We start from the raw sequence: 26,325 nt of genomic DNA, 5'->3' as shown, positions 1-26,325 counted from the left end.
ACTCCTCGACACCACATTTGGGGATTTGCCCCTCTTAGGCCTACTCATGGGCCTTTTTCCTCGAGAATGCACAGACCGTGATTGAAAGATCTCCTTTTCATTACTGTCCACAGGGTCACTCAAAGTACCAGTGGACAGATAATCACCAAGTCTGCAACCTCTGCTTGTCGTCAGACCATGATGAGACCTTCTGCCATGACTACCTAGATTTAAATTGAAGGAGTGTATGAACTGCATTTATATAGCGCCTAGTACCCCTGACAAGGTGTTGAAGAGCTTTACGGCAAGTAGCACACTACCCAGAAGCCCAATGTTAGTGGTCAGTCCTTTAGCTATGGAGGCTAGTTTTGCATGCTCATTCAATGCATTTACTCTAGTTTATTCGTGGTAGATGTGGTCATTGGAGGAGGCAACGTGACAAGCAACTGCTTGATTGAATGAATAGATAGTTATGGTTTCCAAAAAGAGCTTAAAATGGATAGGCACGAGATTTACGGTAATTTATATACAAAAGAGGCAGGTAGAAGGGAAAAAGATGCTTTTAAAAAATATGGGATAGAAGTAAAAGTTTCATTGAAGGTCATTTTTTCATGCAGGATTTGAAGCAATATAGCAGGTGGAGAATTTTGCATGCAATTTGTGCATGTAAACAGGTTAAAACTGTTTTAGATTCTGCTCCTAAGCAATGTAGATTACACAATTTTTCTAGAGGCACTTAAGTGGTGACAGAGACACTTCTCAGTGAAAAAGGAAGCCCAGTGCTTGCTGAGACCCCTGACTGCCAAGCAGTGCGAAGTGACAAATAAGCATGTTCCGTTACCCGCAATTACAATTTGAGACAATTTGAAATAGGCGTGTGATGGGGTGAGCGGGTGGTATAAGTCAATATTTACAGGTTGAGGCTCCCTTACTTGACACCCGCGTACTACTACCCTTGTTGAAATTGCTACCCCTGTGTGTGCCAGGTTCCAAGCCTCTACCACCCTGGTGGTATGACTGTTGGTGTTCCTGCGATGTGTGTTTGGTCAGGGGATGTGGCTAGATCTCCTGCACTGTAGTACTGCTTATGAAAAGAACTCCAGCCACCTGGGGTCTGCAGGGCAGCCGCTGACTTTACAACACTAGTGTCCTTCTTGATCTTTTCTAGTATCTCATTATCCAGGGGTCCTGAGAAGTGTTCTCCATCAAATAGCAGGTTGATGAGATGCTGCTGGACATCTGGCTTGAAGCCGGATATGCGAAGCCAAGAGTGACAGCTAACTAGGATGGAGTTATTTACTCCCCGAGCAGCCATGTCAGCAGGGTCAAGGGTGCATTCAATAGTAACATTAGAAATGGTTTTCCTTTCTGACACGATTTCCTCCCTCTTTTCCTGGATCACTCAGGGAGATGCTGGTCTCTAATAACAAATGGTCTTTTGTACCAAAAGGCAAGATAGAAAGAATAATTGGTGTTATTATGATCTAGGGAGTGACAGAGGTTGCAGAGATAAAGGTGGTCGGCCCAAGGATACTTAGCCGGGCATTGAGAGCATTTCCCAGATTGCTTCCATTACATCACCTACCACCTGTTGACATTCTCAGAGGTCCAAAATTGGAAACCGAAAGGATAAGAACCCTAGAGGGGTGTGGGTACCCAAAGGATAAGGGACCCGGTGTTGCAAGACTGTCTCGGAAATGCCTTAGCAGGGAGGATAAACAGTCAGAAGCAAAGCTGGAAAAGTCTTTGGCAGTAGTAGAGAGTTCAAATTGCGAGGGCCCAAAGAATGACCATGCCACACATTAAATCCAGGAGTCCAGTCTGTACACATGCAAAACCTATGGCAGAGAAAACCAGTCTTATAATGGAGTATATACTCATGCAGATTACCTGTTAATGGAGAAATGACTCCACATTTTGTAAAAGCTAGCTTGAACACCGGGTTATGTGTGTATTTCTAGAACTCTGTCACACATTGTTATTATATAGATTGAAATACCATGAGTTATGGATATAAAACTTCTTTTTAATTACTTTTTTCTCACAAATATTATGTGGTTTTTTATCACTTTTTTTTAAATCACCATTTGTACAACTTTTTACAATAATTTATACAGGTTTCTAAACATAAATATATTTCTAATCACCAGTATTTATAATCCATGCAATAATGCATAGATCAACAATTGATTATTAATGCCAAATACAAAACTGAATCCAACGCGTTTCGGCGAGTTGCCTTCATCAGGAGGTCTGTATTTTCAATTGCTGGTATGATACTGGGGTATCTACTGAGGATATGTGCACTGTGTATATTTATGCAGAATATGGGTATCCGACGGAGGAATCTTGAACAAGATAAAAATCTGTTGTGTGGTCTCAACTACAGAAGGTCTGATGGCTCAATGGTGCGTCACGTTCTATCACTTGATATATGTTGGTCCCTTGTTATACGATCCTGCTACGATGAAATCGCAGCTGTTTTGTGGTCTCAACTGCTACAAATCTGAAAGGCTCAATGATACGTCACGTTCCATCAATAGATATGTGACGCTCTCTTGTTATAAGGTTCTTGTGGGATGAGATGATTGCTGCCAAAATTTGTAAATCTTGTGCTTCGGATTTCCCAGCTCAGACGGACGGCATAGTAAGTTTGTATGGCGCAAGGAGAGATGCTTTAAAAGTCGAGGTCTGTGAATATCCTTTTTGAGAGACTGGAGGATATAGCTGAACCAATGGTAGACGATATTTCTATGCGCGCTGATAAAGATGGAACCCTCTTAAAAGTGAATTTTAATCTCACTCACCCGTCTGCCACCACTGGAGCGGGCGCTAGAAACGCCGAAACAGCGATCCCTTCGCTGCAACATAGAAATTGTAAACAAACAATTCTGCCGCCATTGACGGCGAGGTAAAGAGGCCACGCCTACTCCTAGGCCACGCCCACCCGCCTACTACAGTATAAAACGCTGCCGTCAGCGCCACAAAGCCAGAACCTTGTCATCTCCTGAGGCGGAAGCCGGGAGACCATCTGATTTTAAAATTGTATTTCCGTGTCACTACTTTGCCTAATACTTGTATTTTAATCTCACTCACCCGTCTGCCACCACTGGAGCGGGCGCTAGAAACGCCGAAACAGCGATCCCTTCGCTGCAACATAGAAATTGTAAACAAACAATTCTGCCGCCACTGACGGCGAGGTAAAGAGGCCACGCCTACTCCTAGGCCACGCCCACCCGCCTACTACAGTATAAAACGCTGCCGTCAGCGCCACAAAGCCAGAACCTTGTCATCTCCTGAGGCGGAAGCCGGGAGACCATCTGATTTTAAAATTGTATTTCCGTGTCACTACTTTGCCTAATACTTGTATTTTAATCTCACTCACCCGTCTGCCACCACTGGAGCGGGCGCTAGAAACGCCGAAACAGCGATCCCTTCGCTGCAACATAGAAATTGTAAACAAACAATTCTGCCGCCATTGACGGCGAGGTAAAGAGGCCACGCCTACTCCTAGGCCACGCCCACCCGCCTACTACAGTATAAAACGCTGCCGTCAGCGCCACGAAGCCAGAACCTTGTCATCTCCTGAGGCGGAAGCCGGGAGACCATCTGATTTTAAAATTGTATTTCCGTGTCACTACTTTGCCTAATACTTGTATTTTAATCTCACTCACCCGTCTGCCACCACTGGAGCGGGCGCTAGAAACGCCGAAACAGCGATCCCTTCGCTGCAACATAGAAATTGTAAACAAACAATTCTGCCGCCATTGACGGCGAGGTAAAGAGGCCACGCCTACTCCTAGGCCATGCCCACCCGCCTACTACAGTATAAAACGCTGCCGTCAGCGCCACAAAGCCAGAACCTTGTCATCTCCTGAGGCGGAAGCCGGGAGACCATCTGATTTTAAAATTGTATTTCCGTGTCACTACTTTGCCTAATACTTGTATTTTAATCTCACTCACCCGTCTGCCACCACTGGAGCGGGCGCTAGAAACGCCGAAACAGCGATCCCTTCGCTGCAACATAGAAATTGTAAACAAACAATTCTGCCGCCATTGACGGCGAGGTAAAGAGGCCACGCCTACTCCTAGGCCACGCCCACCCGCCTACTACAGTATGAAACGCTGCCGTCAGCGCCACAAAGCCAGAACCTTGTCATCTCCTGAGGCGGAAGCCGGGAGACCATCTGATTTTAAAATTGTATTTCCGTGTCACTACTTTGCCTAATACTTGTATTTTAATCTCACTCACCCGTCTGCCACCACTGGAGCGGGCGCTAGAAACGCCGAAACAGCGATCCCTTCGCTGCAACATAGAAATTGTAAACAAACAATTCTGCCGCCATTGACGGCGAGGTAAAGAGGCCACGCCTACTCCTAGGCCACGCCCACCCGCCCCTTTCTACCCATAAAGGATGTGCAATCACCGGACGCGCAGCGGACGGGCGCGCCGTCAGCGCGCCGAAGGCGCGCCAAAGGCAAGCCCGTCTGGGCCCGTCCGGGCCCAGACGGCCTCAGGCCCAGACACTATGCCTAACTCGCAGAAACGCATATCCTACACCTCGGATACGCTCCGAGCCTGGAACACTAAAAAACATCCTCAGTGTGAATTCGTCCTTAAGGATGATACCCCGTTCACAGGATGCATCCTCTGTAACACCCCTGAGGCCACGGAACACGGCCAAACGCTTCGACTCGGCCTTCTGAACTGCAGGTGCCTGGTAAAACACTCCCACGAAATAAACCTCCTCGCCCAAACTCTCTCGCTAGACGCCCTGTTCCTGACCGAAACATGGCTGACCTCTAACAGCGACTTCGACATGGTCAATGCAGCCCCTCCCGGCTACCAAATCTGCTGCCTGAATAGACCGGTCGGAAGAGGTGGCGGGCTCGCCATACTCTATAAAGATCATCTCAGCTGCAGGATCGACTGCGGCACTGTCAAGGACTGTGAAAACTGCAATTTCACACTCCAGATCTCCCCAACCACTTCACTATCGGGACTTCTGGTATACCGACCGCCAGGCTCGCTAGGAGATTTTTCCAGCACCCTGATGGACCACATCCTTCTAAAATCAATCTCAACCCCCAACTTCCTCCTCCTAGGGGACCTGAACCTACACTTCCTAGACCCGGCGGATAACACTGTCGCTAACCTACTAGCAGATCTCATATCAGCTGACCTCCACCTTCTGAATTCAAAAGCCACCCACGAGAAAGGACAGCTCCTAGACCCAGTCTTCACCAACATTAGGAACCTCCAAACCCAAGACCCCACCCCCCTCCCATGGACTGACCATTTACTGGTCCCTATGTACTGGTCCCTCCAGACCACCCCTGTTCCCAAACAGAAAACTAGGATACAAACCAGACGATGGCACATGCTAATACCAGAAGAATGGGAAGCTAAGCTACGGGAATCCGCTGGCCCCCTCTCCACTGACCCTAACACCGCCGATAGAGAATTCAACAGCTGGCTCACCAACCCCCTAGACAGCCTTGTCCCACTAACCAGCTCCCTTAAACATGTAAAAAGGATCAACCATGCTCCATGGTACACTCCCCCCCTTAACATTTTAAGGAAGGAGTGCAAAAAGACAGAACGTACATGGAGGAAAAACAAATCGGCGACGGAGAAAGACGCTTATCAAACAGCCATGAAAGCGTACAAACAAGCCCTCCATATCGCAAAAAGCTCCTTCTACGAGGAAAAAATAAAGAACTCCTCCTGCTCAGCCAAAGAGACCTTCTCTATCCTTAAAGAGCTCCTCCATGTTCCGGCCCCCCCGCAGATACCCTTGGACCCCAAAGCAGCAGAAGAAAAATGTGTCAACCTGGCCACTTTTTTTGACGATAAGATCAAAAAAATCCTTGCCTCCCTTCCTGCCACCAACCCTGCCACCTTAGAAAAAGCCAAGGACTCATCCCCTTTGTTAGGGAACTCCCCTGAGAAACCCGATTCACCTCATTTATCGTCATTCGGACCAGTCACCGAAGAGGAAGTGGCAGCAACATTAGCATCTACAAAGAGTGGCGCCCCCAGTGACTCAGTTCCCATACGGTTCGTTAAAGACATCACTCGGACCATTATGGCCAAACTCACTGCCCTCATTAACACCTCGCTAGCCCAAGGAGAAGTCCCGCAAAGCTGGAAGGAGGCAGTCGTCAAAGGACTGCTCAAAAAGCCTTCGCTAGACCCGGCGGACCTATCCAACTACAGACCCATCTCGCTCCTCCCTTGGATAGGTAAGGTCGCCGAGAAGCTTGCAAATAAAAAGCTGTCTCACTTCCTAGAAGCAAACCATCTCCTTAAAAACTCCCAGACAGGCTTTAGACCAGGTCAGGGCACTGACACCGCCCTCCTTGCAGCCGTAGAGAAGGCTAGGGAAATCATCGACACTGGAGGATCAGTGGCAGTGGTCCTCCTAGACCTAAGCGCGGCCTTCGACACTGTCAGCCACCAGGTCCTAACCCAGCGCCTGGATAACATCGGCGTGAAAGACAGCGCGTTGAAATGGCTCACGTCCTTTCTCTACCGACGCTCCTTTCAAGTCTGGGAAGGAGAAAGCCGCTCTCCCTCTATCCCCCTCCGGTGTGGTGTGCCACAGGGCTCTTCACTGAGCCCCACGCTTTTTAACGTGTATATGGCCCCACTGGAGGAGCTGGTCTCACCATTCGGAGTCACTATCGTCAGCTATGCTGACGATACTCAGCTGGTGGTAACACTCTCCCACCCCAAGCTAGAGCCCTCCAATCTCCGAGATTGCCTCTCCAACGTCCATCAATGGATGAGTGACTCAGACCTCAAACTGAACGGGTCAAAAACAGAGATCCTGCTCCTAGGTCACAAAACCATGAGCCTTCCCTCCAACCTCTGGCCCGCCTGTATGGGTGAACCCCCTACTCCCAAGACAGAGGTGAAGAGTCTGGGAGTATGGCTGGAGACAGATCTCACCTTCAGGACACAGGCTAGAAAAACAGCCGGCATCTGCTATGGCCTACTGAGATCATGCAGAAAGGTGCTCCCTTTACTACCATCCCAGTCCCGACTTCTGCTGATTCAAGGCTTAATCTTATCCTGGCTGGACTATAGCAATGCCAAGCTCCGGAATCCACTCTCCAAACACTGCAAAAGATCCAGAATGCCGCAGCCCGCCTACTTACGAACACCCCAGCCATTACATCAGCCAAACCAGCTCTGAGGAAACTACATTGGCTCCCTGTGAGGGAAAGAGTCGCTTTTAAAGCCCTCTGCCTGGCCCACAAGGTTCTGCACAACGCCGGCCCCCCAATTCTGAATAATTGGATCACACCTTACAGACCGACGAGAGCGCTTCGGTCAGAACATGGAAACCTTATCATGGTCCCCAGGGTGAAGAAGGCCCGCATAGGTGGCCGCCGCTTCTCAGTCAACACAGCAAAAAAATGGAACGCGCTCCCCCCCCCCCCCCCCCGAGTCTCAGAGCTGAACCAAACCTCCTACGATTCAGGAAGTCCCTCAAAACTCTACTTTTCCCCTGATTCATCATCAGCTTCTTTTGCTCCCTCCTTAGGAGTCCGAGGTTTTAGCGCTGGGATACTCGAGGGTGACTACGCGCTCTATAAAAACCTAAAATAAAATAAATAAAAAATAAATGACTGACCTCTCAGTTGCACATAGAGTTTCAAGCATGAAATCCTGTTCATCATCTACTGTGTGCAGCTGGACCCGGTAATGTTGATCTGCCCACTGTATCCCTGCAGGCTACATTGAGGTGCCATCCTATGTATCAACTTTGTAATTTTCCCAAGGATGCTCTCACCCCCTTGGCTTATAGGGCTCTTTCTCTGTACCCTGAGCGCAGAAGAGGTTCCCTGCGTCAGAGTTCATGTCCAGTGTACCAGTGTGGAGGGGGTGGGGGGCGTGAAGATAGAGGAGGTGCAAAAGGCAGTGGTGGGAAGTTAGGGCTGGTAGCCATATGTCTGACTTTCTTAGGACTTGGTGGTGGTAAAGGAGGCGAGTGTGGTTCTTCCTTGAAGGCGAAATGCCATTGCGTTGGGACCGTGATGGGTCCTTGAGCAGGAAGTTTAGTGATTTTTGCAAATGTCCTGGTAGATAAACACGTTTTTCTGCTTCTCCCCAGGGTGTCACAGAGTCTCTCAAATATCGACCCCTCCAAGAGCTCCGAACTGGGCGATGGGGATGCTTCAGTATTGACTTCGAAACACAACTCTGCCCACAAGGATAGCCAGGGAAGGCAATAATCCAAAACTTTTTCACACACAAAATTTGTAAGAGACCCTGTTTCATCTGTTGGTAGTAAGGTGCATCTTAGACTGGTGTTTAATACTACAGAATAGCTGAACTTGTATTTTGATCAGCTGAAAGGAAAGGACAATTTCCACACTTTCTTTTCTGGTTTACTATGTTGCTGTAGCAACTAACTTCTGTCTACCTTCAGTACTTTCTTCTGCTCTGAAATGCTCATCTGTTAACTGCTAAGTAGAAAAATATTGATTCCATGTTATCCAAAATCCCAATCACTAGAAGAAACAGTGAGAAAAGGACTGACCTACTGGTGAGATGTGTGGTCTTCTTAAAGTTTTTGATCTCCAGTGTTCTGTTATGTATGTAGACTGCCACATTCATATACCTATTCTCTTTGTTTTACTAAAAGTCAATGTAAGCATTGCAGGAGAGCCAACTTTTCTCTTGTAATAAAAAAATAAAAAAGGTCAGCAATATTTGTTCACGTCTAGGACAAACTGTGAACAAACAACTCTTCAGCCTACATAATATGTTCATAGAAAGGATTATTAGATAGAGCACATTTTCATCATACTCCTTGGTAAAATATTTGCATATGTGGGAATCACATTACTGCCCTTTCCTATACCTACTGCAGACAGAACACATTCCCTTATTGAAATAGTTCTTGTTCAAAATAAGATACTCCTTTACTAGACGGTTTGGGCTCAACATTCATGCATTGATGATGTGCCAGTTATGTCATTTTGTTCTTTGGGGAGGAGGCCACTTGATCAAATTCCCCATATAACCTACTACTCAAAAACTGTTAAGACATTCCTAGGATGTTCCCATGCCTTGCTGGGGGCACACAGGATCTTTGTTTTATCGAATACATGCCGTTACTTTAAGCATACCACCTCAAATGAACATTTTTAAAGGAAATAGACTTAGATGTACTGATTATATGATTCAATTCCCCCACCCTCCTGGAAGCCCAAAAAGAGGAGTGCTTGGGTGGAAAGTAAATTGAGATGTCACCACTCTCTGAATTTCACTCAAGGCTGGAGAAGTTCCAGTTGAGAAGGCAGTGACCCTCTTATCCAGTAGGAAATTATGGAGGCAAATGGCAAAAGCTGTTTAATAATTCTAACTTCAACACTGGAGTAAAACATATACATTTTCAATGCAAATGACAGCAAAGTAAGTATCTCGAATTCAGAGGACTGCGTGAGTTGGTGCTGCATTGGTTCATTAATAGAACAACATGTTCTAAGTACTTGGATTATTTGACTACTGCTGTCTCTTCCCAAGACAAAAAGTTGTTTAAAAAACGATTTTCACTTTCTGTGTTTACTGTCTATGCCTGTGGTTGTTACAGTTAAATTTTTTAGTTTTTGCCTGCCTGTAACTGCAGATTTTAGCACCCGTGTTTTAAATATGTGGTTTTCCCTGCCCATGATTGCCTCCATTTAATGTGTTGAATTGAGGGATTTGCAGTCCAACCTCTGTAGTTTGTCCCTCTCATTCCTTGGTGACAATTCTGTTTTCCCTCCAAATTTCTCCTTTGCTCTGTGCTAAGACCTGTATGTTAAAACAGTGCACTCCCAGCCACCATTTTGTGTTCACAAGCCAGTGAAACCAGCCCCCCTGCATCCCCCCCCCCAGCAACAGGGATTTTTCTACATCAGGGCCTGTGCACTTCGTTTCTTTTGGCCAGCAGGGGGAGTAAAGATTTATTCAAACAGTATTGTTAGATTTCAAGTTAGTGAGATCTTTACCTGCTGAAGTCCAAAGTGTGGATTGAGCCTGTCTGTCTCCTAGGAGATTCTGAACAGGCGAAGCAGCTTCCTACTCCCTGGCCAGCAAACCATGTCTGAGATCGCTGGGACCTTATATGGTCTGCTAGTGGTTGGTACATGTCATCACTGATTGGTGGTTGTATCTGGTGTTTCTATTGGATTAGGGTTAATGTCCTCATCGGTTGGGTATTTGAGGGTTCTGATTGGTTTCTGGGTCTGTGTTTCAATCATTGTAGGGTTGGGACCAGGGCTAGGGTTAGGATTTCTTTTGGAAGTAGGGACTAAGGCTTCCTATGTTTTTGGTTGTTTGGAGTAGGGTGGGACTAGGGCTAGGGTTATACCTTTAATTGGAAGTAGAGATTAGGGCGTCTGGTGTGATTGGTTGCTGGACTAGGTGTGGGACTTAGTGTAGGGTTAGGCTTTCTATTGGAAGTAGGGACTAGGGCTACCTGTGCCATTGGTTGCATGGACTTGTTTTTGGGACTACTGGTAGCGCTAGAGCCTTCATTGGACCAAGAGGTCAGGGTTTTTGAACTGATTTGGTGCTTGGACGAGGGCTAAGATTGGCTGTAAGGTCCTGGTCTCCTATTGGTTCTAGATTTAAGGGCTACTGTTGTGATTGGATACTGTTAGGGCTAGGGATCCCATTGGCTGAAGGGGTCAACTGATTACTAGGGCTATAAAAAGGCCAGCTAAGGGCAGAGAGGACAAGGGCAGTTTCCTGTTTGAGCCTGTTCGAGACTAGGGCAAGAAATACTGTCCAATATACATACCTCCTTTATGTATCTATATACTATCAATGTACTCATGGATCAATATATTTATCACTTTTTTTCTAAATTTAGCATTTCCAATGCACTTCCCTATTTCTCAGCCTATACTTCGCTCAATATATCTTCTAGCCCAACCTTCTGACTCATCTCAGACTTCTTTCTAGTACTCTTTTCAGTGCACTACCCTATCTCTCATCCTATACATCTATCAATATATCCTCTACATGCACTGCCTCATGTATCCCAAACCCCATACCACTACTATGATCCCCAAAATAACCCTTTCTAGACTCTCCCTTACACTACCCCTCCTTGCATCATCTGACACCTCTTTTACTATACCGATCCCCCCAAAACAAACCTTTCTAAACTCTTCCCTCTTTTCTACCCCTCCCGAACCCTTCTCAATCCAAATAACTGACTAACATATCCACCACTAAAATTACTTTGATGTTTCGTCATACTAATTCAACACTAATCCTGATGAGTTCCAGAGTATCGTGCTACTTGCGCTTCAAAATCCCAACAGGGGTAGCAAGCGCTATATAAATACAAACCTCTTTCCCTTCACTATCCCGCCACCTACCCTTCTCTACCCAAATAACTGAATAACATATCCACTACTCAAATAACTTCATATTTTACTATACTCATTTTCAACACAAATACTTTATGGGTTCCGGAGTGCCGTGCTACTCGCCAGAAAAGCGCTTCAACATACATCAGGGGTAACTAGTGCTATATGAATGCAAACCGTTCTTCCCTTTTATCTCTCCACTATCCTTCTCACTCCAAATAACTGACTAATATCCACCACTGAAATTACTTTAATATTTCAACATACTAATTCACCACTAATCCTTTATGGGCTTCCGTAGCGTGCTTCAACACCCCATCAGGGGTAACAAGCGCTATATAAATACAAACTTTTTTCCTCCTCTATCCTTCTGCTATCATTCCAAATCCAAATAACTGACTAACCTATACACCACTTAAAATGTACTTGGATGTTTCGCAATACTAATTCAACACTAATCCTCTATGGGTCCCGGAGTAGCGTGCTACTCGTCGAAAAAGCGCTTCGACGCCTCGTCAGGGGGTAGTAAGCTCTATATAAATGCAATTACAATACAATACAATACAATGCAATACAATGCACAAAACCAATTAACAAACAGGCTGATATTGGAGTTTCTTAAAACAGCAAAAAGGAACAGGTTTAATAACAGGAGCTAAAATGCGATAATGAACAGAGTGCCCTCAGATTGAGTAACCAGGAGTCTGATCTCCACTTAATTATGAAATGAATGCTTTTTATCTAGAATAAAACCAATCCGCTAATAGGGTCAAACAAGAAAGATTTTGTGGTCTATGAATTAATAAGGTATGACCTAATGACAGCAATTCTATATGGCGAGGGACATACACATAGGCCACTTAGGGATGGGCATGGAGTAGGGAGAAGATTCTCAGAGCTGGCAAACGAGCAAAATGAAGTGCTGGCAGGCCAATACAATGTAGACCGATGCATGTGCCACAGAGGACCTTGTGCTGCTCTCGTTGTTGTAGCAACCAGCCGTTGTATCCGTAGCCAAAAAGGTAGACATTAGTGAGCGGATTTAACCATTTATAACTTAATTAACACAGATCACATTTTTAATGGTTCAAATAATTTAAACATTTGCATGTGTTTTTGAATGACTGTTACATGTACGACAAAGGCAATGTTTTTGAGGAACCATTCTAGAGATAGTCCTCTTTAGCATCAGGGCTATTGTTAGCCAATTCAGCAGACTCCCAACTGGTCCAGGGATGCCTCTGCGTCCAACTACACTGTTATGACGTCATTTTCAGGGAGCTTCTAGTTGAAGTAATTCTTGAATAATAAAATATGGGCAGAGTATCTCCAACAGAAACAAAAAAACTGCAAAAGAGGCACAATATGAACATTCTCTGTAAAACTTAAGTGCACCTGAAAAAGACCTTTCTACAGGTCTGAAATGAACTGCAAACACATGGCGACCTTCAATGGATCTCCATGTTTAGAAGCAGCGTCCTGCTCGGACGACAACACAGGAGCCTCATTTATTCACTCACACCTCCCGCGAGTCAGCTACTTTCTACTATTCTCTCACTGATTGCGACAAAATGGGGCAGTGCAGAATAAAAGAATACATTTAAGAAAATAGAACCACTTCCTGACCTGCATGGCGTAAAGAATAGCAAGGGTGAGTCCGACCCAGCTGTGAAGGCTGTACATGTTGGGAATGCTCTTGGCATTGTGGAAATCAAACACAGCCACCAGCGACACGACCACGAGAATCATGGCGATGCAGTGCAGCCCAGCATGGATGAACTTCATCAGCAGCTTGCTGCATTTCCACGTCCAGGGCAAGCGGTACACGATGATGGCTGGAAAGAGGCAAAGGCGAAGGTGTGAACAAGCAGCTACTGATTCCGAGATAATGCCAGGGCGATGCAATGACAAACATCAACACGAACAATGGTTCCAGCTTTCAAAAAAATACATATTGGCTGCGCTGTTATTTAGTATTTGCAATCGCATACATTTCCATTGGTATGGCACTGCCACACGTATGCAAAGTAAATGTTAGTGTTCGCTGTTCTACAGAAGATTTGTGCTAGTCAATAGGCACATGGCAACAAAACTTGCAAATCAGGAAAACAAGTGCACATCTATTTATACATATATATATTTATATACCTATATAGATATACATACACACATATAGACACACACAAAGAGGAAAAAGAGAGAGAACGATATATATATATTATATATATATACTGCCATTGCTTGTTTAAATTCAGGAATCCAGCTAGGAATTTTAATACCTTTTTACACCCTTGATATCGCAGTCTAACTGTAGCACTTAAAACCCAGAGTAATAAACTACAATCAGCAACTTCAAGTGACACTGCACTTATGTTCGTCCTCCCATCATACTGTAAAGCGCTCTGATATCCTTCTGGATCTTGTTCGCGCTATGTAAAACTTTATAAATAAATAAATACATACAAATACTTCATGCTTGCTTGTTTTCATGGTACAAACGGAAGGGTACATAAAACGTATTTCACAGGGAACTATGATGGAAAATATGTCAAGGTGATATGGAAAACGATATGAAAATATGGCAACCCACCACTGCACTCCGCAGTGTTTTACCACTGTCTGAGTTCCTAGGACTATGGGACATGGAGTACCACATTAAAGGCACGTCCAGCACCAGTAACAGCAGAGTGGGGCGGGGGCAGGAAGTGGACAGACGACTGGATAGGAAAAGTAAAATAAAAATTAATAAAAACCGCTTGCCTTGCGCTCGCTGCATCGTCAAGTCGGCGACAATGCAAGCACAAGGTAAGTGGTTTTTAGGTCTCGCCTGTCGATGCGCATCGAGCAAGCAAGACTATGAGGGCTTATCCACTCTTTATCCACTGCAAGGAATCGTGGCGATTCCTTGCAGTGCCCGTGACTTTTAAGCTCAATGCGCATGCGCATTGAGCTTAAAAGCGCGTGCACGTCCGTCTTGTTTTACCCGCTCCGCCCCTCCCCTTCCCGCCGTGTCGCATTTCTCCTCCCCCCTCCCCTCTCTTCCCTCCGTCTTCTTTGTTTATTTTACCCGCTCCGCCCCCTCCCCTTCCCGCCGTGTCGCATTTCTCCTCCCCCCTCCCCTCTCTTCCCTCCGTCTTCTTTGTTTATTTTACCCGCTCCGCCCCTCCCCTTCCCGCCGTGTCGCATTTCTCCTCCCCCCTCCCCTCTCTTCCCTCCGTCTTGTTCATACAGCCTCTTGCTACTTCAAAACACACAGGCCACCGCAGGCATTAAGCTACAACCCAAATAAAATCCCCTTTGCACCTTTCCCGCTGCCTGCTGTCAATCAGTGCCTCCAGGCTCTGTTCTCATGGAGCCCTTCCAAAGAATGAGTATCGGAGCTCGTTCTCTCGAATTCTTTAATGCGCTCTGTCGTCTGTGCTTTCTCATTAGAAGTAATCGATGTGTCCCTTTGATCATCTCTTGTGCACAGGGCGCAGAACCATTCTTTTTATCTTCTTATTTCATCTATGTCCTCTTTCAGGGTTTCCTGTTTTAAAATAATGCTGTAATTCCCGACTCTCCGTGTTTCACGGTTTCTCGCTAACACTTTTCTCCTTACAGCACCACAGAAAAGGCTGGTAAACGTATCTGTCGCCCCTCCCTCCTCTTTATCCATGCTGGGGTAGGGGTGGGCCTGCCAGACAGAGAGCGCTCTGAGGAACAGCCGCCGGACTAGGTAAAGCTGACATGTTGAAACAAAACAAGCCTAGCCTCCCAAGACCGTAAAGAAAACAGATCTTTATGCAGAGGTTCAGAGACTTAAGTGCGTGGATTAACCAATTAGCTGCCCCATTACTTTCTCCCTCTGAATTGCATTCGGGAGACTTGTTTACATAGCCTCGAAGGATTAGCCTGCCAACGAAGTAATCCACGAGCACAGAAATAATCACATTATGAGGATTTGCCAACTGTCAGGTGATTGACAAGTGCACGGCGCTAAATGGAATGCTTCTGGTAAATGTAGTTTTGTGTGTGTTCTAGTTTGCTTATTGAATAACTGAAGAAATGTAGGACCTTCTGTTTCGTGGAAACCGCTGATGTGCTTGGTTTTAAAAAAAATGTTTTTTTAACGTATTATCCTCCCGCAATCTCTGCAGATTTAACAGCCACCCTCACTCACCCTCACTCACCCTCACCCTCACTCACCCTCACCCTCACTCACCCTCAACCCCTCACCCTCACTCACCCTCACTCACCCTCACTCACCCTCACCTTGACTCACCCTCACCCTCACTCACCCTCAACCCCTCACCCTCACTCACCCTCAACCCCTCACCCTCACTCACCCTCAACCCCTCCCCCTCAACCCCTCCCCCTCGACCCCTCACCCTCAACCCCTCACCCTCAACCCCTCACCCTCACTCACCCTCAACCCCTCACCCTCAACCCCTCACTCACCCTCACTCTCACTCATCCTCACTCACCCTCAACCCCTCACCCTCACTCACCATCAACCCCTCACCCTCACTCACCCTCAACCCCTCACCCTCACTCACCCTCAACCCCTCACTCACCCTCAACCCCTCACCCTCACTCACCCTCAACCCCTCCCCCTCGACCCCTCCCCCCCTCACCCTCACTCACCCTCACTCCCCCTCAACCCCTCACCCTCACTCACCCTCAACCCCTCACCCTCAACCCCTCACTCTCACTCATCCTCACTCACCCTCAACCCCTCACCCTCACCCACCCTCAACCCCTCACCCTCACTCACCCTCAACCCCTCACCCTCAACCCCTCACTCTCACTCATCCTCACTCACCCTCAACCCCTCACCCTCACTCACCCTCACCCACCCTCAACCCCTCACCCTCACTCACCCTCAAACCCTCACCCTCACTCACCCTCAACCCCTCACCCTCACTCACCCTCACTCACCCTCACCCTCAGTCACCCTCACTCACCCTCACCCTCACTCACCCTCACCCACTCTCAACACCTCATCCTCACTCACCCTCACTCACCCTCAACCCCTCACTCACACTCACTCACCCTCACTCACCCTCAACCCCTCACCCTCAATCCCTCACCCTCACTCACCCTCACCCTCACTCACCCTCAACCCCTCACCCTCACACAGTGCAATAGGTCTCAGAGCATTTGAGTTAGAGCTTTTAGAAATGTGTATGGCTTTATTTATTTGTAATTCTTTAGCATTGGCTACAGGAAACAAAAATGCTAAAGATTTACAAAAAAACCCCATAAACAATTCTAAAAGCACTAACTCTAATGCTGCGAGACCTATTGCATTTCCAATGCTTGTTTTTCTTCTTTCCCTATCCCGTCATCTGTTCACTCCCCCACATCCACCCCCGCCATGCCCCACGGCCGTTACCAGTGCTGGTAGCGCCTGCCAAATTATTTGACAAAAAATGTAAATTATGCACCTCTTTCTGCAACAGTATCATTTTCACCCATTTTTGCAAGCAACAGAATTTTTGGGAAAACTTGCGAATTTTGCGGCAAATATGGGAAATACATAACTAGGAGGTAAGTGCTGCAGTCACAGGATCACCAAATCCACTGGCCCTCACCACAGTATATAGTTTTTTAAAAAAAATATTCAAAAAAGGTAAACAAAACGTAAATATTTTCTATTCCTCATCAACGTCCACTGTCAGTACCACTTTGAAGCAAACAGCTTTTACAAGCTAATTACCTAAAACTAAACAAGTAATATAAAATATATAACGGGTAACGAGTAATAAGGTCCTGTATTGCAATCTCAGGGTTCTAGTGACATTTACAAAGTTATCCGTTATGTGCGCGTTATACATTTTTATCTCAACTGAAAATTTACAAGTAAATTTCACTCAGCTAGATTGTTTTGTTAGGGCACTAGCAGTAGAAAATAATAAGAGAAATAGTGGATCCCAATGCCTGATGCACAGTGTCACATACTAGATACCTTAGCGCTGCTTTAAGGAATATGCGTCAGACCAGAGAAACCATAGCGACGCACACACTGTAGACATTCAGGAAGCAGTCTACATTTTAAACTTTCTGCCTTAAACCCTATGGGAGACCTTTGCTGTCGCAGGATGACCCAGCCCCCTCTTCCACAAACTCTCAAACAGATGAAATCACTGCTCTAGAAAGTCACTGCTCAAGAAGGGTGAACAGGCCAGTGCTGGAAAGTAGTGGGATCCTACAGGATACTGGTTTTGACAGCTATTTCTGGGCCGCATCTGGGATCCTCAGACCAATGGAAACATGTTGAATTTGTCCTGTCATCATTTTCCCATACTAGTACTTAATTCAGTAGTGCAGGAAAGGTTTCTATATTTCGTTTGGTGCCGCAACCTGTAGGCAGCGAGGGGGCTTTCTTATTTTAACATCCAGCTAAGGCCAAAACAAAGGCTTGATTTGAAGTGCCGTCAGCCCTTCTTTTGTCCAAGTATCACCCTGGCTTGGAGCCATCTGAAGTCTATCAGCAAAATGCCAATGCAATGAAGAAAACAAAGTCACATAGCTTATCACTTAAGGCATACTTCAGAGAAACTATGACTTGAAGGCAGGTTTTTGGCTTTGTTCATCCCTCCATGTAAGGGATCTGCGTGCACTGTAAGAATGCAAGATTAATCTGTGTATATGAGTAATTACACAAATAATGATTTAAATGGCACCTATTTTTAAATTATTTTACAGTGATACTCATCCTAATCTAGGGTGTCAGCACTTTACATCACACACAATAAATCATACAAGTGTGTAAATCAAAAAGAGTTATAAGGGGCAGGAAACACACGTCGTCTATACCTGTAAACATTATTAAGAGTGAATTGTCAAGAGAAACACAAAGTAAGGATATAAAACGCAATGCAGTGATTGTTGTTCTCTGTACTAATAGTACTTTGTTTATTCTCAAAGGAACCCCTCACTGCAACTTAGAATAACAACAGATTGAGAAAAAACAATAGAATCTAAACCCATGACTTACACAGAAGTGACAACGTGATCTTTGTCAAAAGCAGGAACCCACTTACTTATCTACATAAAATACAAACCTATGATCTGCAGGTTACATGATGTGCTTTGCAGCAGGCACATTAACCCTCTATGTTACTTTATGAGTCAAATCATTAACTGGAAAAAATACAGAATTGTCCCCTAACTCTTAGCTTTCCACTATTATAATCGCCTCAATATTTCTGGACACACAAAGATATTTGCAGCACGTTTTTTTACCCTTTAAGTTATTTCAAAATTCTTTGCAGCAGATTTTGTTTTTCATAAATACATAAATTGACAGTCATACTCCGCTTTCAAGCTCCGTCCCTGGTAACTCCATTCCATTTTTTCTGCCACACCTTGACCCCCAATGTATGGGCTCCCGGAGTAAATGTTTTCCAATTCTAGCACTGGAGCAGGGTAACAAAAGGGTGCCAACGTAGCAGACCAGTGAGCAGTTACTGTAATGCAATAACATAGCTGAGGTATAGCCTATTAAAGGGGATGTCTCCTACTACCCAAGGTGTGAGTTACATAATCACGCTCTGAGCTGGTGCAGTCTGCAGCCTCTGCTGGGCATACTCCCCGACACTGCTAGGTTCTGATGGCTGCGGAGTTTCTACTGATGCAGCATCTGAAATGTGCAGCATTTAGTGCACACAATGTTTCTACTGGGTTCAATTTCCAGTGCTAAATGTACGAGAAAAAATGAAAATTGTGCTTTCACTGCATTCATTACTCTTCTGTAAACCTACGATTATTTCAGTAATGCACCTGCAAAAATAAACTTTTCGATGCACCATCGAAAAATAAATATTGTAGAACGCTACCCGATAGAATAGTCTGCATAACCACCTACGTTAGACGGATAAATGCCAAACGCTTTCAAAATCATAATTTTCCAATATTAAATTCATGTGAATCTTCTCTAGTGCCTTATAGTTGGATAAATGACTTTTCAAAAGCTGCTTTTCAAAAAAATTATTTAACAATGTATTTATCTTGTGTGAGAAAGTGGCTCTATATACACTGGACCAAAGTAAAGTACAGTGTGTATAGAGTCCACAATCCCCAGAGGTATAACAGAGGTTAAAGCCAGGTGTGACCTTACTCTCTAAAGTGGTAGCTTGGCCGAGCAGTAAGGCAGTACCAGAGGACAGTGTAAAGCATTTGTTGTACACACTCAGTCAGCAAAAGGTTTCACTCACTCAAGGACCGAACTCCAGGCCAATTGTTTTTAGATCAAAAGATATGATTGTTTTATTTTTAGAACCAACATGTATCAAAATATACTTTTCTCAATATGAGTGATCTCGGATGAATACTTTGCAGAAAGGCAATAAACTTTGTAAACACACTAGGTATAGGGGTTGCAGTTGGCAACACAATTCTAAACACAATTTAACATTGAGGGTTTTTCTACATAAATGCAGTTGACTACTTTATAGATTACTTTTGTAATCCCAGGACTGGATCCTAGATTCAGTCTTGGGGTCTAAGCTGAAAACAGTTTAGTAAAAACGTTTTGGTCATTGCAATGATTTTTAAGGAATAGAAAGCTATTTTCAAAGTGGACACTTCAAAACTTTTCAGTGAAAAACTGGCAATGTTATCCTATGGCAGTAAATTCAAGTCACATGTAAAGTACGTTCTCGTTACTTTTGTAATCCAGTACTGGGCTCCTAGGTCCAGCACTGAGAACTCTATCTAAGACAGGTGAGCAATTACGTTTCAGTAGTTGGTATGATGATTTTTATGGAATATTTGTAACTTTCAAAAGTAGACACAAAGAAGAATTTTCAGAGCAAAGCAGTCAATGATATCCTATGGAAGAAAATTCAGTTATGGGTAAGTCCGGTTAAAATTACTTTTGCAGGTCAATACTGGGCTGACAGGTACAGTACTGGCTCCTATCCTGATTCCAGGTGAGTATTTCAAAATTTGTCACTCGGCTGATTTTATAGGAATATTTTAGAGTTTCAAAACTTCACGCTTGAAAGATTTTTCGAGTCGAACCAGTCAATGTTGCCTGCACACTCTAGGTATCCATCCGCTCTTGTGTCCTGACAGAAACCTGAAACGCATACTCAGCATCGGAGAAGGACACTACAGGAAACAACTGCGAAAGAAAACAAATACTACACAACACTAGCAAACGTAAACAGAGAAATCCATACAGTGAGAAACAATTCCACTTATATGAAAAAAGAAAGTATTCCTTTTCTGGTTGAAGCATTTTATAACACGTAATAGCATGCCAAGCCACTGTATCTCCAAAAACTGCTGCTGTTCTCTTTATTTCCCAAATCGCTGGTGCTGTTCTCTGCTGCATAACTACCCAGACTCAAACGTGCCTACCTCAGTTTGTCTGTACGACATTAAAACGAATGCCTTTACCACGCTTGTTATGTGCATTACTGTCAATGTCGGTGATTTAATCCCTACATCTAAAGGCCCAAACATTCATTTTCTGACATGGTGGGTCCTTTTTAGGTCGAAGGCCTAAAAGGCTGCGCTTGCGCAGACTTAGGTCTGAGATTTAATGACTCTCAGTAGCACAGAAGGTCCCGCCTCCCTGCCCTGTCTCTCCTTCATTGGCTGGCTTCCTAAACGGAGGCCAGCCATTGGAGGAGAGATCAGTCACTCCGATGTAGCCCCGTCCTTTCCGGATTTGGGGGCGTCATTTTTGATGTTCTTTAGACAGTGACGTTGTCCGTCACTCAGAACATCAAAACCACGCCCCCAATTCCGAAAAATTTCAGGAGCGCCGGCCGCCATTAAGCTGTTTGTTGTAGATGAGGTAGGTCGCATGCTCCCGCTGTCCTCGTTCCCGCCCCGAATCCGAAAGTCGTTGTGGCCGCCGTTTTGTTTTTGCCGTTTTATTTTTCTTTCCATTAGCAGAGTGGCTGATGTCAGAGATAAAGGAGCGGGCGCGCGGGGGCCCTTTGAAGCTCTGCGTGCACTCATGACATGTCCCGTGGGCTCGGCCGGTCTCGGCGTATCACTGTTCGTGGCTCCCGCCCCCTCCCGCCATTCGTGGCTCCCGTCCCCTCCCGCCATTCGTGGCTCCCGTTGTCCCCCCTCCCGCCCCGTCCCGCTGTTCGTGGCTCCCGCTGTGGTAGGTGTCTTCGCTCTATTGCCTGCTTATGCTGGTCTCTCTCCCCCCGCTCGAGTCTCTCCCCCCCTCCCCCAGAGTCTCTCTCTCCCCCCCCCTCCCCCCCCCAGTCTCTCTCCCCCTCCCTCCCCCCGCGAGTCTCTCTACCCTCCCCCGCGAGTCACTCTACCCCCCCTCCCGCAAGTCACTCTCCCCCCCCTCTGCAAGTCACTCTCCCCCCTCCCCCCTGCAAGTCACTCTCCCCCCCTCCCCCCGCAAGTCTCCCTCCCCACCTGCGCGAGTCTCTCCCGTCTCCCCCCGCCCCCGCGCGAGTCTCTCCCGTCTCCCCCCCCGCGCGAGTCTCTCCCGTCTCCCCCCCGCGCGAGTCTCTCCCGTCTCCCCCCCCGCGCGAGTCTCTCCCGTCTCCCCCCCCCGCGCGAGTCTCTCCCGTCTCCCCCCCCGCGCGAGTCTCTCCCGTCTCCCCCCCCCGCGCGAGTCTCTCCCGTCTCCCCCCCCGCGCGAGTCTCTCCCGTCTCCCCCCCGCGCGAGTCTCTCCCGTCTCCCCCCCCCGCGCGAGTCTCTCCCGTCTCCCCCCCCCCGCGCGAGTCTCTCCCGTCTCCCCCCCCCCGCGCGAGTCTCTCCCGTCTCCCCCCCGCGCGAGTCTCTCCCGTCTCCCCCCCCCGCGCGAGTCTCTCCCGTCTCCCCCCCCGCGCGAGTCTCTCCCGTCTCCCCCCCGCGCGAGTCTCTCCCGTCTCCCCCCGCGCGAGTCTCTCCCGTCTCCCCCCCCCACGCGAGTCTCTCCCGTCTCCCCCCCCCACGCGAGTCTCTCCCGTCTCCCCCCCGCGCGAGTCTCTCCCGTCTCCCCCCCCGCGCGAGTCTCTCCCGTCTCCCCCCCCGCGCGAGTCTCTCCCGTCTCCCCCCGCGCGAGTCTCTCCCGTCTCCCCCCCCGCGCGAGTCTCTCCCGTCTCCCCCCCCGCGCGAGTCTCTCCCCGTCTCCCCCCCCCCCGCGCGAGTCTCTCCCGTCTCCCCCCCGCGCGAGTCTCTCCCGTCTCCCCCCCGCGCGAGTCTCTCCCGTCTCCCCCCCCGCGCGAGTCTCTCCCGTCTCCCCCCCCCGCGCGAGTCTCTCCCGTCTCCCCCCCCCCCGCGCGAGTCTCTCCCGTCTCCCCCCCCCGCGCGAGTCTCTCCCGTCTCCCCCCCCCCACGCGAGTCTCTCCCGTCTCCCCCCCCCGCGCGAGTCTCTCCCCGTCTCCCCCCCGCGCGAGTCTCCCCCCGCGCGAGTCTCTCCCGTCTCCCCCCCCGCGCGAGTCTCTCCCGTCTCCCCCCCGCGCGAGTCTCTCCCGTCTCCCCCCCCGCGCGAGTCTCTCCCGTCTCCCCCCCCCCCCGCGCGAGTCTCTCCCGTCTCCCCCGCGCGAGTCTCTCCCGTCTCCCCCCGCGCGAGTCTCTCCCGTCTCCCCCCCCGCGCGAGTCTCTCCCGTCTCCCCCCGCGCGCGAGTCTCTCCCGTCTCCCCCCCGCGCGAGTCTCTCCCGTCTCCTCCCCCCCGCGCGAGTCTCTCCCGTCTCCCCCCCCCCGCGCGAGTCTCTCCCGTCTCCCCCCCGCGCGAGTCTCTCCCGTCTCCCCCCCGCGCGAGTCTCTCCCGTCTCCCCCCCCCCGCGCGAGTCTCTCCCGTCTCCCCCCCCCCCGCGCGAGTCTCTCCCGTCTCCCACCCCGCGCGAGTCTCTCCCGTCTCCCCCCCCGCGCGAGTCTCCCCCCCCCGCGCGAGTCTCTCCCGTCTCCCCCCCGCGCGAGTCTCTCCCGTCTCCCCCCCCGCGCGAGTCTCTCCCGTCTCCCCCCCGCGCGAGTCTCTCCCGTCTCCCCCCCGCGCGAGTCTCTCCCGTCTCCCCCCCGCGCGAGTCTCTCCCGTCTCCCCCCCGCGCGAGTCTCTCCCGTCTCCCCCCCCTCCCACGCGCGAGTCTCTCCCGTCTCCCCCCCACCCTCCCGCGCGAGTCTCTCCCGTTCCCCTCCCCCCAACCCCCCAAACCTATCCGAAAAGGAAGCAGAGTGGTTAAAGTAGCTGACGTTATTCTGGAGATGTTTCCCAGACTTTCTGATATTAAGTGAGTCAGTCCCATATGCCTCGGGAAATTTTCACAAGTGAAAGTGGAGTAAATTTTCACAAGTGAAAGTGGAGTTGTATTTGACCACTTCTACCCTTAATACTGTGCATGGGGAAAAAAGCAAAAGGTGGTAACAGACACAGTTTGTGGAGAAGGCGCCACGCCAGCCCCACTTTACATTAATTCTTAAGCCATGCTATTTGCTTCTCATCCCTGATGACCACCTCCACGCATTTCAATTCCGCACACCTTAAAGTTTTCTTCATCAACATGCTACTCTTTATCATGACTGCTCTTTTAAATGGATTTGAGGCATGTGCAATTTGTGATTTATTCCTACATCCAAACAGCCCCTTGGCATTTGTCAATTGAGGGATCCTTAGGTTTGCGCACACAACCTGTAATTGTAACTAACATTTAGAATCACTGAAATCTCTGAAACACCTAGTTGCCTAAAGCCTGCACCTCGTTTCAGCTCTTACAAAAAATGGCAGGCGTGAGAAACAAACAAAACCAAGGTGGCAACTATACATCATCCGAACTGATTCCCTCATTGACACTTGTGCCACTGTGTATTTGATGTTGTGGATGGACTGTAGGACTCCTGGTCTCTCTCCCCCCGCTCGAGTCTCTCCCCCTCCCCCCCCCACTCGAGTCTCTCTCCCCCCCCCGTTCGAGTCTCTCTCCCTCCCCCGAGTCTCTCCCCCATCCCCCCGAGTCTCTCTCCCCCCTCCCCCGAGTCTCTCTCCCCCCCTCCCCCCACGAGTCTCTCCCCCCACGAGTCTCTCCCCCCGCGAGTCTCTCCCCCCTCCCCCCGCAAGTCACTCTCCCCCTCCCCCCCGCAAGTCACTCTCCCCCTCCCCCCCGCAAATCTCCCCCCCCCGCGCGAGTCTCTCCCGTCTCTCCCCCCCCGCGAGTCTCTCCCGTCTCCCCCCCACGCGAGTCTCTCCCCCCAAACCTATCCGAAAAGGAAGCAGAGTGGTGTAAGTAGCTGACGTTATTCTGGAGATGTTTCCCAGACTTTCTGATATTAAGTGAGTCAGTCCCATATGCCTCGGGAAATTTTCACAAGTGAAAGTGGAGTTGTATTTGACCACTTCTACCCTTAATGCTGTGCATGGGGAAAAAAGCAAAAGGTGGTAACAGACACAGTTTGTGGAGAAGGCGCCACGCCAGCCCCACTTTACATTAATTCTTAAGCCATGCTATTTGCTTCTCATCCCTGATGACCACCTCCACGCATTTCAATTCCGCACACCTTAAAGTTTTCTTCATCAACATGCTACTCTTTATCATGACTGCTCTTTTAAATGGATTTGAGGCATGTGCAATTTGTGATTTATTCCTACATCCAAACAGCCCCTTGGCATTTGTCAATTGAGGGATCCTTAGGTTTGCGCACACAACCTGTAATTGTAACTAACATATAAAATCACTGAAATCTCTGAAACACCTAGTTGCCTAAAGCCTGCACCTCGTTTCAGCTCTTACAAAAAGTGGCAGGCGTGAGAAACAAACAAAACCAAGGTGGCAACTATACATCATCCGAACTGATTCCCTCATTGACACTTGTGCCACTGTGTATTTGATGTTGTGGATGGACTGTAGGACTCCAATCCAAACCAACACTCACCAAATTGTAAGCATATGGCAAGAAGTGGCTTCACATTGCTGACATCTTCAACACTATAAGACTGTCAGAGCTCCTTAGAATGGAAACTGCTTCCTCTTTGAAAGCAGGCGGTAAAAATACATTAAAAAAATGTGTTTTTGGAGAGAACTTGGGTGACTGTGAGTATATTGCCTCTGCTCCTGAATCTAAATGTATGAAACTGCTTCAAACCCTGAGAGCACACGGGCACTCTTCCAGAAATCTCTTCCTCAAGAAGCAGTAACACATTTTTGTTTGCAAATCCTCCAAAGGGAGGAATTAGTGTTTACCTCGATCTCTGCTTGGACACTGGTTGCGGTGGGCAGTGCAGGAAACACAGGATGGCAGAAGTCTTTAAGCCCAGCTTGGGACACTGCTATCACGTGCGGTTTGTCCCCGACACCAAGGAGGCAGGTGAGCTTCTCCAATGGCTCACCACATTCCTCATTTTCTTACTCCATGTTGGTATGTTTGGAGGCCACAATACTCTAAAAATATCTGTCTAATTCAACGACTCTGTTTTCGGTTTGTGAGGTATAGTTATGCGCATTATTTTGACTGTAGAAACACTTTAGCTTGCAACCTCAATTGGTCACCATGCCCTGCCTTCAAAAATTGATTCTAATCCCAGCACTATGAGTGAGATGTGAGGCGCACTACAAGAAATGTTACATTTTAATAGTTAACTTTGAGCAGTTTTGTTAAACGCTTATCAAAAGAAATTCAATCACTGTAAGTGAAGATCTTGTTTTCTATATTATTATAATAATAATAATAATAATAATGAGTATACTGTTACATATTTTATATGCATTGTTTTTGAACATGAAATACTAATAAAAAATTATAACACGAATAATAATAATAATAAAGAATTTTATAAAGCGCACGGTTACGCCATATCGGCGCGTCCCGGGAAAAGTGTGGCAGTGCCCTGCTCAAAGGTGGTGCCCTGCTCCAGGGCGCATAGCAGACCTTAGCCAGAGAACAAGTGGGTATATTAAATAACATTTTAATTGTCATTAAATAATATTGAAGTTCATAAATCACACTGAACATTTACTAAAATCAATATCCTCAAAATTTAAATGCCATACTCTTTTAAACACTACATTATCCTTTATGCATTTTGGGA

The 26,325-nt window shown here is 47.6% G+C and overlaps 1 protein-coding gene across 1 annotated transcript in view; it reads right to left on the bottom strand.

The window, feature by feature from the left end:
* The window catches only part of CYBRD1 (cytochrome b reductase 1), a 144,222-nt gene that overhangs the window by 70,599 nt on the left and 47,298 nt on the right, over positions 1–26,325 (bottom strand). Inside the window, exon 2 of the mRNA XM_086956120.1 lies at positions 12,985–13,193. Within this exon, the coding sequence (XP_086812246.1) occupies positions 12,985–13,193 (209 nt within the window). The remainder of the gene's footprint in view (positions 1–12,984; positions 13,194–26,325) is intronic.

The sequence above is a fragment of the Lissotriton vulgaris genome, chromosome 2_1 (genome assembly GCF_964263255.1).
Source record: "Lissotriton vulgaris chromosome 2_1, aLisVul1.2, whole genome shotgun sequence".
In the NCBI taxonomy this organism is placed as follows: domain Eukaryota; kingdom Metazoa; phylum Chordata; class Amphibia; order Caudata; family Salamandridae; genus Lissotriton; species Lissotriton vulgaris.
This window is presented reverse-complemented; position numbering and strand designations above follow the sequence as displayed.